The sequence below is a fragment of the Vipera berus genome, assembly GCF_964194415.1.
Source record: "Vipera berus genome assembly, chromosome: 7".
Lineage (NCBI taxonomy): Eukaryota > Metazoa > Chordata > Lepidosauria > Squamata > Viperidae > Vipera > Vipera berus.
The window spans coordinates 46,566,786-46,582,424 of NC_138209.1; the positions used below are offsets into that span (position 1 = coordinate 46,566,786).

At 41.8% G+C, this 15,639-nt stretch overlaps 1 protein-coding gene across 3 annotated transcripts in view; it reads left to right on the forward strand.

The window, feature by feature from the left end:
- Window positions 1–14,751, forward strand: part of ENPP6 (ectonucleotide pyrophosphatase/phosphodiesterase 6) — a 40,175-nt gene extending 25,424 nt beyond the window's left edge. For all 3 annotated transcript variants that reach the window (XM_081333086.1, XM_081333087.1, XM_081333088.1), the window contains exons 7-8: window positions 13,090–13,213; window positions 14,503–14,751. In XM_081333086.1, coding sequence (XP_081189212.1) covers window positions 13,090–13,213; window positions 14,503–14,708 — 330 coding nt within the window. In that variant the 3' untranslated portion in view covers window positions 14,709–14,751. The remainder of the gene's footprint in view (window positions 1–13,089; window positions 13,214–14,502) is intronic.
- The last annotated feature ends 888 nt before the right edge of the window (window positions 14,752–15,639 follow it).

Consider the following 15,639-nt stretch of genomic DNA (forward strand, 5'->3'; position numbering starts at 1 on the left):
GGGCTGCTTTGTTGAATTCAGTTCCAGGAAGCTAACTATCAGTGGTTTGTACATGATGAAATAGCATCTGTCATCTTTGCTAGCATTAACTTATGGCCTGCCAAGTTTTACCTAATTTGTACTCTCTGCAGCCAGCAAGCCATAATACAAGTTAAATCTTTCAACAATACTATCAAAGCCAAAAAACTGAAAGTTCTTTGTTCAGCCTGAATCTGTCAGAACAGTACATAATAAGAATGCCACCCCAGAACACAGTGTCTTTCCTTGTCAGACCAGCGGTTCAAATAAGCTATATGTTTAGGAACATACAAATAAATAGTGATCCCATGTGTTACCAAAGGCATTTAGCTATTCAGCTGAGGTGACTAAGGAGCTACCTTGTTTTGTTCAGATCATGGGGAATGACTCAGTAGGATCTGTTTTTAAGTAGGGATAGTGTGATTGCACTAGAAAAAGTACTTTTCTGACAATCACCACCCTAGAAATAGTTGGTGAAGTGAGGAACCTGGTGCATTCATAGAGTGTGACAAAATGGGAAATGGAGACCTGGAAACACCAAAGAGAGAGTGAATACCTAAATTATGGAATCCAAAAGGCAGCTAAAAGAGATATTGTAATCTCTTCAAACTTTACTAATGACCATATACATAACAACAAAGTAGTATTTTTAAGCTATTAGCCACAAGAAAAAAATAAACATGGGTAACATGCAAAAATAAAATAAAGCACACATATAAACGAAAGATGGGACATAATGTGTATTGTGTAGTGAGTTCATTGCGCAGGAATGGAGACGAGGCAAGTGAGTTCAGCGACGGTCATGTTTATTTGCTTGCAGGATCTGAACTGGGAATTGGGCTGCAGCCTGCAGCAATTTATAGCCTGGCCCCTAGGCGGCAGCCAATAGGTTTAAAGCAACCCATTGCCACCTAGGGGCAGCCAATAGCAGCACTGGAGAAGGGGAGTCTGAGTTGCTGGAGAGCCGTTAGCTAGTTCCAGCTTACCACATGGTGTTACAATTGAGCCCAATACATAATGCGCCTCCCCTCTTAGAACAGACAACATCATAGCAACAATTAGCAAAACAATACAAGTTACAAGATTTAACATCATAGCAACAGTTAGGCAAGTTACACAATTTTAACACCAGAATAAATATGCTTCCATTAACAGCACACTAGACAGTTAACAACATCATAGTTCCATTATTGTTTCAGTACAGCAACAAGTCAATAGTACAGACAACATTATAGTTCCTTTATTTTACAACATAATCTGCTAGATAAGTAGGAGGTTTGCGTGCCCTTGTGGAACGCCTCAGGGTTCCAGTCACTTTCTGGTCTATCAGCTTACCCATCGGGCCAGGCAGACCAGTGTTCCTTGATGCATTTGAGTCAAAGGAATTAGATGCTCTCTGGCTAGCCTCTCCGGGTTGGCCCACCTCAGAGTCAGATTGTTCAGCAGAGTTAGCACAGTGGTTGTTAAAATCTGGTTGGCTTGCTCCGTCAGGGGATCCATGTTGCACTTCTGGACTCCCCTCCTCTACACCCAAGTCCTCATTGCTTATGAAGAGTCTTGATAGTCCATGTGTGGGCTGGCTTGGCTGCAAGCTTGGGGACTTTGGGAGGGACTTATGATGCAGTCCTCGCTTAGTGGCCATTCTGGAACTCGTTTTCTGAGTTGATCAATGTGGTGTCTGATGACTCGCCCTCCCTCCAGCCCCACTTCGTAAGAGAGGGGACCAGATGATTTGGTAATTTTACCAGGAACCCACAGATTCTCATGTCCATAGTTTCTGGCCCATACCCAATCACCCACTTGCAGCTCCCTTGGGGGTTTTGGTTGAGAGGCTTCTGCTGCCACTCTATCTGGATGCAACCTGTCCAGTTTAATGATCAGTCACCTCCCCCGACGAAGTTCTGCAGGACTTTTGCCTGTAGCAGTGCAGGGCGTAGAATGCTGGCAAAGTAAAAAATCTGCCAGTCTGTGATGCCAGTCCCCTGTTACTATGCGTTTAAGTGACTCCTTTGTGGTCCTCACCATACGTTCGGCTTGACCATTAGAGGACGGGTGAAAAGGGGCAGACGTTGCGTGTCTGATGAGATTTGCTCTTAGGAAGGCCTGAAATTCAGCAGCAGTGAATTGGGCCCCATTGTCTGAAACTAAGACATCTGGCAACCATGTGTGGCAAAGAGTTTTCTCAGCACCTGGATGGTCCTAGCAGTAGTCATGTTTGCAACTGGGATTACTTCAAGCCATTTGGAGTGGCTGTCTACTACTATGAGGAAGAGCTGCCCCTGAAAGGGCCCAGTGTAGTCTATGTGAATTCTAGACCAGGGAGTGTGCATCTCCTCCCATCTGTGAACGAGAGCATGTGGCATTTCAGGCCTTGATTGCTGGCATGTATAACATTCATGTACCTGTGCCTCAATGTCCTTGTCTAGGCCTGGCCACCAAAGGTAGCTTCTTGCTAAAGCTTTCATTCTGACAATGCCTGGATGGCCTTCATGTAGTGACTGTAAAACTCTATTTCTCAGTGATGAGGGAATTATGACTCTGTTCCCCCATAGGATGCACCCCTTATGAGCTGATAGCTCGTGTCTTCTAACAAAGTAACTCTGGAACTCAGAGCCTGGGCTTTTATCTAACCACCCCGTGTGTACCCATGAAAGTACTCTATTAAGTGTTTTATCAGTAGCTGTTTCTGCAGCTATGTCCCCAGCGTGGAGGGGAAATTCTGGCAGGTCCTGAATGGACAGAATTCTGGCCGCAGGGGCCAGGTCTGGTTCTGTTAGTGGCAGTGGGAGTCTGCTCAGGCCATCAGCATGGCCCATTTCTTTGCCGGGTTTGTGAACCAGCTTAAATGTGTATGCAGACAGGAAAATAGACCATCTCAGCATTCTTGGGGAAAGTATGTGGGGAGTTTGTTTGTCTATTGTGAAGAGTCCTAGCAGTGATTTGTGGTCTGTGAAGACCCTGAAGTCCCTGCCATATAAATAGTCATGGAATTTTTTAATTCCTGCTACAATGGCTAATTTGAGTGTAGTTACGCTCAGCAGAGGACAGTGTCCTTGAATAAAATGCAATAGGGACTTGTGTTCCATTCTTTTCTAAATGACTCAAGACTGCCCCCACCCCATAAGGAGATGCATCACATGCTAAGCAGACTGGTTTAGACTCCCTAAAATGAGTTACAGTAGATTTAACTGACAATAGCGCCTTTAGGTCCTGGAAACTTTTCTCGTGAATGCTGGTCCATTTCCATGGAGTTTTTTTATCTAAGAGCCTGTGAAGAGGCTCTGCCAATGCGGCCTTGTTAGGCAGAAATGCATGGTAGAAACTGAGGAGGCCCAAAAATGCTTGTAGCTCTCCTTTGGATTTAGGACTAGGAGCCAATTAAATGGCCTTCACTTTGGATTCAGCAGGGTGAATACCGTTAGCATCAATTTGAAATCCCAGAAATTCAGTTGAAGAAACCCCAATATTACATTTACTCTTTTTTAATTTGAGGCCTGTTTCACGCAGCCTTTGTAGGACAGCTCTGAGCCTGCTGGCTAATACCTCTGTAGATTCTCCAGCAATTACTACATCATCAAAATAAGGGCAAACACCCTGAATGCCTTTAAGTGTGCGTTCCATGATTCCCTGGAAAATGCCTGAAGCAACACTAACCCCAAATTGTAAACGCTTCACTTTGAAAGTCCCCCTGTGAGTCACGATCATCTGAGTTGCGGCTGTGGCCTCATCGACCGGCAATTGCTGATAGGCCTGTGCCAAATCTAACTTTGTGAAAATAGTGCCCCCTTGCAAAGAAGCTAAAATGTGGTTCACCACTGGGACAGGGTATGCGTGTTGCTTAAGGGCTTTGTTAATAGTACATTTATAGTCTGCACATATTCTAATTTCTCCATTGGCCTTGAGTGGTGTGCCTATAGGAGTTTCCCACTCTCAACCATCAACTGGTTGTAAAACGCCTTGTTCTACAAGCTTGTCTATTTCTGTGTCAATTTTATGTTTGAGGGCAAAGGGGACCCTTCGAGGCTTAACCCTAATGGGGACCATGCTGGGATCTAGCTTGAATGAAATAGGCGGGCCTGTGTATGTTCCTAGGGCTGAATCAAATATGTCTGCAAAGTCCTCACAGACTGATGTTAGATTTGCAGCTTGTGTCCGGTTGATACCGGTTACTTGAATGCCTAAAGCATCAAACCAATCGAGTCCTATTAGACTCGTTCTCTAGCCCCCCCTACTACTATGACATTCAGGTGCCCATAAAACCCTTTAAATTTTACAGCCAAGGTGGCTTCCCCTTTAACTTTGACTTTAGCTTTTGGAAAATCAGTTAAAATTATGTCAGAGGGCCTTAGCTTGGCCCATTTTCTACTGCGACTGCACATGAGATTAAATGTGTCCAGGGAAATAATGGAGACAGCTGAGCCTGTGTCCAACTCCATTTTACAGGGGACGCCTTGTAGCTCCACCTGAAGTTTAAATTTTGGTTTGAGGGGGCGTCGGGCCCTGGTGCAGCATACACTTCTGGGGCTTTTACAAAACCCTACACTAAATGGTCCCTGGGCCCTGGTACCTCTTCTGGTCAGATCTTTCAACTGTTGTTTCAGTGGCCAGTCCCTCTGGCGAGCTCTGCAAACTGCTGCAATGTGGCCAGTTTTGCCGCAGGCCCTGCACGTGGCTGACCAGAATCTGCAAACAGCGCATTGGTGGCTGCCGCCACAACCTTTACATCTAGGTAAGGAGTTACTTGTTGCTTGCTGCTGCACTGCTGTGCGTCGGGCTGCTTGTGTAGCTTGTTGACTTTGGAATCTTCTTCTTCTAATGATTCCTCTGAGCATTTGGCATCCTCGTGGTGGACTGTTTCTTCATGTTTCGTCATTTTGGCGGGCTGGACTGTTTGGACTGCACCCCCGGCGGCTTCATCTGCCATGACTTCGTCCTGGGCTTCAGTGAAGGTTAAATTCGGTCTAGCAAAAAGTCTTTGCTGCAGCGTTCGGTTTTGTAGGCCGCGGACGAGCCGGTTTCACAGTCGCTCTTCAATGTCCGCAAATTTACACAGGCGTGTGGCCTGCCTCAAGGCCGCGATGTATTCTGACGCAGTCTCACCAGGCTGCTGCATTCGCTGTTCAAATGTGTAACACCAAGCAATCACTGACATCTTCAGCTGGAAATGTTCTCCTAGCTTCTTCTTAAGCTCAGCGTAAGAGACTGACTCCAGCGGCGTCGGGGCAAACAGATTTTCGGCCAGGTCGAATGTGGCTGGGCCGCACACACATAGCAGCGTGGCGGCCTTCAGCCCATCTTCTGCAACCTGATTTGCCCGGAGGTAGTTTTCTACCTGGGACCAGTAGGATGGACATCCCTCTGGATGCGTTTTTTTTTATTAAAAAGTTTTAACATACATTTTATCTTTAACAATCCCCCCTCCCCCTCCCACACCCCTCCCTCCCTACCCCTCCCCCCCTCCCCCCCCGACTTCCCAGAGCTAAGTACAGGGTATAAAAACAAAAAAAAACACTCATAAACATCCAAATGCTAACAACCATAAACTCTAAAATCTATCACTCTCTAGCTCATATAGGATAACTACAAACACTATTACTATTAACTATAAAAAAAGAAAAAAGAAAAGAAAGGAAGACTTATTCAAATGCTACATGAAACTTTTTAGTCCCATATTTGTTCTGGATATACTCAATCCATTTTCTCCACTCCATAATGTAACGTTCTTGCGAGTGATCTTTCAAATAAGCTGAAATCTTTGCCATCTCTGCCAGGTCAGAAACCTTTAAAGTCCATTCTTCTATAGTCGGCAGTTCCTCCTTCTTCCAATATTGACCTATTAAGAGTCTTGCTGCCGTAGTTAAATTCAACATCAACTTAGTGTCCACAACCGCAGCATCTGTAATTATACCTAACAAAAAGAATTGCGGGCAAAACTTTATCCTTTGCTTGAAAATCTTCTGCATGTTCCACCAAATTTTTATCCAAAAGGCCTTAACCTTTTTACAAGTCCACCATATGTGAAAATATGTTGCATCTTCATCGCCACACCTCCAGCACTTGGGCTGATAATTCGGATACATACTTGCAAGCTTTTTAGGATCTAGATGCCATCTATAAAACATTTTATAAAAGTTCTCTCTTAAGTTTTGAGCTTGTGTAAATTTTACGTTCCTCACCCAGATCTTTTCCCACATGTCCATTGTAATAACTTCTTGAATATTTTGGGCCCATTTTATCATACAATCTTTAACAAGTTCTGTTTCTGAGTCAATTTCTATCAATGCAAGATATATCCGTTTGATATGTGCTGGACCCTGCTTTCTAATTTGCTTTATCAGATTTTCATCAGTCATTGTAAAACCAGTTTTCTGATCTTCTTTCCACCTGGCCCGTAGCTGAATATATTGGAACCAAGTTTGAACAATCTTCTCATCTCGCAAGAGACTGTACGGTTTCAGACACCAAACATTTCTTTCCAAACTTAAAATCTCCTTATACGTAGTCACATCATGTTTGAAGCCAACATTTATATTTTCTATTGCGTGTTTTGGGATTGCCCACAATGGTATCTTACAACCTAACTTATGTCTGTACTTCTTCCAAACTCTCAACAATGCTTGTCTTAAAATATGCGCTTTAAACACATTATCTACCTTTTTATCATACAACAAATATGCATGCCAGCCAAACAACAAGTCATGGCCCTCAAGATTTAATAATCTCTCTTGTGTCAAATTAATCCAATCACTTATTCCTGCTAACGCAGCAGCTTCATAATATAATTTAAGATTGGGCATTTTAAGACCACCTCTTTCACGAGTATCCTGCATAATCTTAAGTTTAACTCGTGGCTTTTTCCCTGCCCAAACAAATTTATTGATACCTCGCTGCCATTCCTCCAGATTAGAATCTTTCTTAAGAACCGGTATCATTTGAAATAAGAATAAAAATTTAGGCAGGACATTCATTTTCACTGCTGCGATTCGCCCCAACAAAGACAATTGCAAATTTTCCCAGCTCTCCATTTCTTTTTGGATTTTTCCCCACAATCTTTCATAGTTATTTTTATATAACTTTGTATTAGAGGGTGACAAAAACACCCCCAAATATTTGACCCTTTTAACAATCTCAAATCCAGTTAGTCCTTCTAAAAGAGCCTTTTGCGATACTGTCATATTTTTGGCCAGAATTTTAGTTTTTTGTGCATTAACTTTAAATCCAGAAACCTTCCCATATTGCATTATTATCTCCATCAGGTCCACAACAGAATTCTCTGGCTGGGTCACTGTAACAACCAGATCGTCTGCGAACGCCCTCAATCTATAATCCTGATCTCTAATTTGAATACCCTTAATTTTTTCCAAGTTCCGAATTTTTATCAATAATATCTCCAATGTTAAAACAAATAATAAAGGTGATAACGGACACCCTTGCCTTGTGCCCTTCTCAATATTACAAGCTTCAGTCAAACTATTGTTAACTATTATTCGGGCAGTTTGTTTTTGATATAATGCCCTAATTGGTTGCAAAAATTTATCCCCAAAATTCATTTTATCTAAAACTTTCATCAAAAATTGCCAATTCAATTGATCAAAAGCTTTTTCCGCATCTAAAAAAATTAGCGCCGCAGGGATCTGGTTATTCCTTTCCAAAAACTCTAACACATCAACTATATGCCTCACATTATTTTTCATTTGCCTACCACTGATAAACCCAGTTTGATCCCCATGAATCACCTGTTGCAGAACCCTCATCAGTCTATTAGCCAACACCTTAGCAAATATCTTATAATCTGTATTTAAAAGTGATATCGGTCTATAATTTTTTACTTGAGTAGCATCTTGATCTTCCTTCGGTATCAAAGAAATAAAAGCAGTTCTCCAAGATGGAGGCACCTTTCCCCCTCTCTGAATTATCTGAAACAGTTCCTTTAATGGCTTTATCAACTCCATTTGTAAATTTCTGTAATAAACCGCAGTCAAACCATCCGTACCTGGTGCTTTATCCAACTTCAATTCCTTAATTGCTGTAAGAATTTCTTCTTCTGTTATTAATTGGTTAATCTCCTCTTTTTGTGCCTGCGTAAGAACCGAGATGCTAGCATTCTCCAAATATACATCAATATCCTTTTCATTAATCTTCTCCTTAGCATATAACTTAGAATAAAAGTCCACAAAGGCTTCCTTAATAAGATCCTGTTGAAACACCACCTTTCCCTTATGTTCAATTTTGTCTATATTAGAAGCCCTTTGCTTTTTCCTAAGTCTATAAGCTAGCCATCTACCTGGCTTATTAGCATTGCAAAAAGTATTATGCCTAGCAAACCGCAAATTGGTTGCCACTTGGTCAGCCATTAATTTGTCAAATTGTCCTCTTAATAGCTTAATAAGCTCCTTAGCCTTCACATCCAATGGGTTCAAGATCAAGGCCTTTTCTTTTTCCCTAATTTCGTTCTCCAATTCTTTCCTTCTGGCTTCCAAAGTACGTCTGTGTTTGTTATTCATATATATCAACACCCCTCTCATATAGGCCTTGCTAGCATCCCAAACCATATCCATAGAAGTATCCTTATTCATATTAATTTCAAAAAAATCCTTCATCCGCTGTTTACATTCTTCCACATTTCTCTGATTTCTAAACAAGTTCTCATTTACGCGCCACGAGCGCTTATCTCTATTGTCCTTATTGATCTCTAACCAAACTGGACTATGGTCAGAAATAGCTCTTGCACAGATCTTTACCTTCTTAATCCTAGAAAAAAAATCATTAGTCAGCAAAATAAAATCAATCCTGGAAAAAGATTGATGTCTATCAGAAAAAAAAGTATAATCCTTTTCATGCAGGTGAGTGTCACGCCAAATATCTCGCAGTTCCAGATCATCCTTCATTTCAAAAAAAGATTTAGGCAATCTGGCATGACTCGGAGAGCGCTTAAAAAAACCAGCCTTATCCATCTGTACATCCAAAACTCCATTCCAATCCCCCATAAAAATAAACGATTTGTAATCCAATTGAGTAAGCTTTGTATGAAGTGAGCTAAAAAAATCAGCTTGCTGTTGATTAGGAGCATACAGTCCAACTAAAAGCGTTTTTTTGCCTTCAAGCAGCAAATCTATCATAACATATCTTCCATGCTTATCTGCTTCAATTAATTCCGCTGATAAAGCGCTTTTAACATAAACAACCACTCCATTTTTCTTATTCATCGCAGATGCAACAAATTGCGTGCCCAATCTTGAGTTCGATAAATACTTTTGGTCCATAGCCCTAATATGCGTTTCTTGCAAACATATAACATCAATCTTGAATTGTTTTAAATATTGAAAAACTTTCTTTCTCTTCTGTGGTGAATTTAGTCCATTAACATTCCAGGTTAGAAATTTAGTCACCATGCGTGGCATCCCGAAGCTGTTGGAGCACATCTTTAATAGCCCCTCTATCTTTTTTGGGCCGCGCTCCTCCCACTGCTTCACTGTAGGTACGCTTTGAAAGTTCCATAAACTTCTGTTGGTCTTGCTCTTTTATTTGTTTTGCTCGTTTTAAAGCGGCACGCGTCACCCTCTGCTCTCCAGCAACAGCCAACGAGGCTATAATTTGATCCCCTCCAGCACCATTCTCCTCTTTCTGTCCATCTTCAGCCTCTTGGGATTTCCCTTCTCCAAATCCCTTTGCAGCTTCCAGAAGTGGTAGTGGGGTCGCTTTTAAAACATTATTGTAGAAGTCACGTGCCTGTGTCACAGTAACCAGACGGTATCTTTTACCTTCATACATCACCACCAATCCGACAGGAATCTCCCATCTAAACTTTATTTCACGTTGCTTAAGTTCTTGCACAAGAAATGCAAAATCCTTCCTTCTCCTTAAAATCTTTGGAGGAATTTCTTTTAAAACCAAAACTTCTTGGTCAGCAATCACAACTTTAGTATCATAAGCGGCTTGAATAACTTCATCTCTGGTTTCTCTCTTAGTAAAATAAACCACCACATCTCTAGGTAGCTTTCTCTGTCTAGCAATCCATGAGTTTACACGAAAGACTTTATCCATGCATCCCTTTATTTCAGATGCTGGCTGACCCAATACTTCTTCCAAAGCCTCAGAAATCAGCTGCTTTAGGTCTTCTTTAGGATTCTCTTTTAAGCCCCTGATTCTGATAGCATACTGCATCTGGTGATACTGGACAAGACTCAATTCTCCGTCCATTCTATCCCTTAAATCTTCATTCTCCAGTACCTTTACTTCTAATATAGCATTCTTTTGACTCATATCCTCCACTTTTTCGTCCAAACTTTGCACACATTCAGCCACGCTTTGCACTATAGACAAAATGTCTACCCTCATCGCACTAAACTTCTCTTCTATCCTCTCCTCCAATTTCTCCAATTTCTCCTCCACCTTTGCCAACTTGTCACCCAGCATTTCTGATATTACCTGGGATTGTTTTTCCAAAGCATCTTCTAAATCCTTCGATGTCAGTGCAGCAGGAGGAAGCAAAGCTTGCAACGATGTCTGTTGCACCGGGGAAGTTCCCGCACTCCGAAGAGTTTTTGAGGGAGGTTTAGCCGCCATCTTTTCACTTTCACTTGTTGCGCACTTTCACTTTAAGTTTATAAAGTCCATTAAGCTAGAGAGTAAAAATAAAAGTCCTCTTCACCTTGACCTCCTGTACCGCTCTGCCTGCTCCTTTTATTCCAAGGTCTTTCCTTCTGGCAGGGGTGGTCGCAAACGCCTGGCTCTGCTCCAAAAATCCTGGAGCAGAGACGCTGAACAGCTGGGAGCAACCCAGGCTACGGGGGAGTTCAATCCTTCAGCCGCCCAAGCTTTGAGCTCAGGCGGCCCCGGAGAACTCAACCCCTACCTGGGGCCTCACCCCCTCCTCTTCTCCTGAGGAGGGGGCTTCAAATCCACCCGAACAGCTGATCGGCGCTGTTTCGGGTGAAAACAACTCAGCTGAGCAGCGGGCAGCCCGAAACGGCTGTCTCCGGCGCCGCGCCGCCACCGGAAGTCCATCCCTCTGGATGCTTGATATCGAACTCTCACAGCCTTCCGACCTTAGGCATTCTTCAGGTCTTCTTGGCTGGTTCCTGCGTCTTCTGATCCTGCTTCTCCGATGCCCAGGGACTGATCCACTGAGTGCATGGTCGCTAGCGTGTCTGGCTAGCCAACCGTAGGGGGGGGGAATGCCTTTTCCCTCCAGGCATGCACTGCCTCTTCCCTAGTGACTCTCAGCTCCTTCGGAGAAGCAGGATCCCATCCTTGTCGCCAGTGTTGTGTAGTGAGTTCGTTGTGCAGGAATGGAGACGAGGCAAGTGAGTTCAGCAACGGTCATGTTTATTTGCTTGCAGGATCTGAACTGGGAATTGGGCTGCAGCCTGCAGCAATTTATAGCCTGGCCCCTAGGCGGCAGCCAATAGGTTTAAAGCAACCCATTGCCGCCTAGGGGCAGCCAATAGCAGCACTGGAGATGGGGAGTCTTAGTTGCTGGAGAGCCGTTAGCTAGCTCCAGCTTACCACGTGGTGTTACAATTGAGCCCAATACATAACACCCTGAATATTTGTAAATTAAACCAACCCTATACTGGAGACTTTATTTAAGCACCGCTATCCACAAGCTCTCCCTTCTCTACTTTTTTCATTGCTCTTTTGAATGATACACATTTTTAAAGGATTGCTATTATTTAATACCATATTATAGCATGATCTTTATAATGATCAGCTGGACCAGATATTCTAAGAACTGTGCAGTATGTACTTCTCTTGTCTTTAGTTTTTGTTTAATTCCATCAAAAGGAATTGGTTGGATTAGACAAAAACCAGAGAAACCTTAATGTGACTTGGGGCATTGTGTAAGCCATAAATAAGCATCCTTTTAATTTCTTCTCTTTCTGCCTTATATATTCTCATTTTTACTTGTTTCTCTCTTATCTGACTGCTGTATGGCTGAAATGAAAGTTTGATTATGAATATGCACCTTCATTTTAAAGCTACCTATGCTAGATCTCATCAACATAGCACATTCATACACTGTGCTCAGCTATAATGTGGTTTATTTGTTACAGCTGTAATGTGCTAACATAAATCTCTGGGCACAACTCAAACTAAGACTATACTCTGTTACCAAGAATATGAACTATTAAGTATTTTTTTCCTTATTTGTGCTTTTCCTGATCAGATTAGCTGTCTGCAATGATCCATATTCTAGGTTGGTTTACCATAATATGTTATATATCAGGTTGCCTATGAAGTTGCAATCATCTCCAATTTCAAGCAGTGTAGAAGTTGACACCGAGGATTCTAAATTATCTGTGTCCTCCTGTTATATCAAGATTGTATCATAAGATGAGAGCCAGTGTGGTCTAGTGTTTAAGGCATCAAGCTAGAAAGCAAGAGACCATGAGTTCAGGTTCTGCATTAGCCATGAAAGCCAGCTTGGTGACTTTGGGCCACTCACTATCTCTCAGCCCAACCCACCTTACAGGTTATTGTGGAGAAAAAAGGAGAAAGGTTGTTGGACATATTTGCTGCCTCATTTGTAAAAATAATAAATGTGAGATACAAACAAACAACCAAACAAATAATATAAAACCTGGTGTGTAACACTGAGGATTACAGGTAGTCCTCAACTTATGACCACAATTGACCCCAAATTTTAAGTTGCTAAGTGAGAAATTTGTTAAGTGAGTTTTGCCCCATTTTACAACTTTTCTTGCCACATTTGTTAAGTGAATCACTGCAGTTGTTAAATTAGTAACATGGTTGTTAAGTAAATCTGGCTTCCCCTTTGCCTTTGCTTGTCAAAGGTTGTAAAAAGGGGAATCACATGATCCCAGGATAACGCAACTGACATAAATATGAACCAGTTGTCAAGCATCCAAATGTAAATCACATGACCATGGGGATGCTGCAACAGTCATTAGTGTGAAAAATGGTCATAGGTCACTTTTTTCAGTGCCATTGTAACTTTGAACGGTTACTAAATGAACTGTTGTAAGTCGAGGACTACCTGTTTACTGCAATGATTTAATCATTCTATGCCTACAGTATATAGTAAATAATTTTTTTCTCATTCTGAAGAACAGAGAATCACTTCCATTTTGGGATAATGGCACCGGAAAACGAGAAGCTTGGCAGAACGGATGGCATGGCTATGATAATGAATTCCTAGATATGAGAGGAATCTTTTTGGCATATGGTCCAGGTAGGACAACTGAAGATTATGATGACCATATTGCTTTTCCTCCCTTCCTTTCTTCCATATATTTACTGACTACAGTTGCTTACAAATGATGGATAGGTTTGGATTTTCCAGGAAAGTAAACAATATGGTTTCAGAATTTATCCATTTCCAGCTTTTATGACTCATTCCCAGGTAACATTCTCCTTGCTTTGCCAAAATGATGGCCAGCCATGTCATTAAAATTTGTTTCAGCAGTTACAATCCATTAACAGGTGATAATTAAAAAAGTCTCTTTTTCATTAATGCATATATGACTTGCTATAGTTTTATTTTTATTTTTTTATTTTTTTTAAATCCCATTTATATCCCGCCCTTCTCTGAAGACTCAGGGCAGCTTACAATCTAAGCACAAATCAAATGTGCTTAGAAATAGCCTTCATTCTATGTATATGCCTGCTTATTAGAGCTTTCGCCCCCCCCCCAGCGGCATTATTACAAAGTCAGCTTATTGCCCCCAACAATCTGGGTCCTGTTGGTAGAACAGGAAAGCATATAGTTTCAAAATTTGAAATTTAAATTATTTAACCTGACATCAACCCAGACAACACTGATTTCTAGAGTATTTAAGGCTAATCATCTTCATAAATTCATTTTCACCATAAAACTCGAGTACAATTGTTCTTAACTTAACCAAGTCTGGGGAAAGACATTCTCTGCTGCTGATTTGCTAATGGGAGAGGTTCAAAATTGAGTTATTTTAATGCACATTTCTATATTTATTATACATTTCTATATTGACTGTACATTTCTATACTGACCATACATTTTAAAGTGCCATTATTCCCAGGATAGATAAGCTCCATTATGCTACAGATAACATTCCTCGCCAGCCTCTTGTTATGCTGTCCTTTGGCTATTCTCTTGGCCTTAATGAGTCATGATTTTTTTCTGTTGTACCATTCACCCGTTGGAAAACCTCCCCTGCCCATCCCCCAAATTAAACCAGGTACAGTGATGGCCTACATACATGCTGAAAAGATGCTTATTAACTTTGGCACTAAAAGTTAATGATGGAACTCCTGAATTATGTATAACCACTGTGATATTATTATTGATGTATTTTATTATTTTATTTGATGGGTTCTTAGCTTGCTCTGTGTCATACATTATCCAATGCATTCTTAATTTTATACACCCCCTGGAGACGCAGTGCATGACAGGCAACATGTTCACTTTTTTTAAACAACAGATGTGCTTAAAGCATTCTGGCGAGGACTGCTGGTCTGAAATGCCTCTTTGTCTTGTTTCAGACTTCAAGTCTAACTTCAGAGCTGCACCAATCAGATCAGTTGATGTGTATAATCTGATGTGCAAAATTGCCGGAATCCCGCCACTGCCAAACAATGGATCCTGGTCGAGAGTGGCCTGTATGTTGAAAGATAATGCGAATTTGGCCCTGTCGTTCCAATGGAGCAGCTCTGTGCTGGGACTTATTCTGTTTTCATTGTTTGTATAACAGATCTTGTAATACCAGTCTCAATACAATGTCAGTCAGTGTATCTAGTTTTTCCCCTCCTTTCAATGCTGCCATTGAAATGAAAAATGCTGTTGGAAGAAAACGATATAAATTCATTTCTGAGAATCCTGGTTCCAAATGCTGTGAGGGGTATAAACAAACAAAAACAAGCATGAGTTGGTTCCAATGGACACATGTCCATTTCCAAAGTAAGCACTGTTTCTGCCTTCTGCCATCAGAATTAATCCCCAGGGGGCTGAAACCGGTAATCCAAATGCACCAACTCAAAGCAGACAGACCCACTTGCTAATCACATCTTTTCCTAGCAGTTTTCTGCATTTGCATTATCTAAATTTAGATCAGCTTTTCACAGTCAGTCACCTCCCATGACCTGTTATTTCTATGCTGTCCATAATTCTCTAACAGCCAATCTGGTGGGCTAATTTGCCAGAGATAGTGCATGTTGGATCCAGTTGTATGGACAGCAATGGAAAAATAGACTTAAATGGCACTTTAAAAGTTCTAGAGCAGGGGTGTCAAACTGCTGGCCTGCGGGCCAGACACGTCGCAAGGAAACCGTGCCCACCCTTATTGCCGGCAATGGGGAAAAAGCTCCGATATGTCGCGCGGCGTCATGTGATGTCGCGAGTTTGACATGTCTGTTCTAGAGGGTGCTTGTGGGGGGGGCAAAACTTTTCCTAGTATACATACGTGGAAGGTGACAGTCTGTAACTGATCAATAGTACGTAGCATTGTATAGGATCCATTGGAGCCTCCTGGCAACCTCTCTAAGAAGAGCTCCAACAAAGAGCTCAGCACTTCATGTGGCTGCTTGTTCCAGCAGCTGATAGGTCTGGAAATTTCTTCTGATGACAGCCTGAACCTGCTTCCTTTAGTTATTCTTTGTGGAAACCCTTTGAAAAGATGAAAA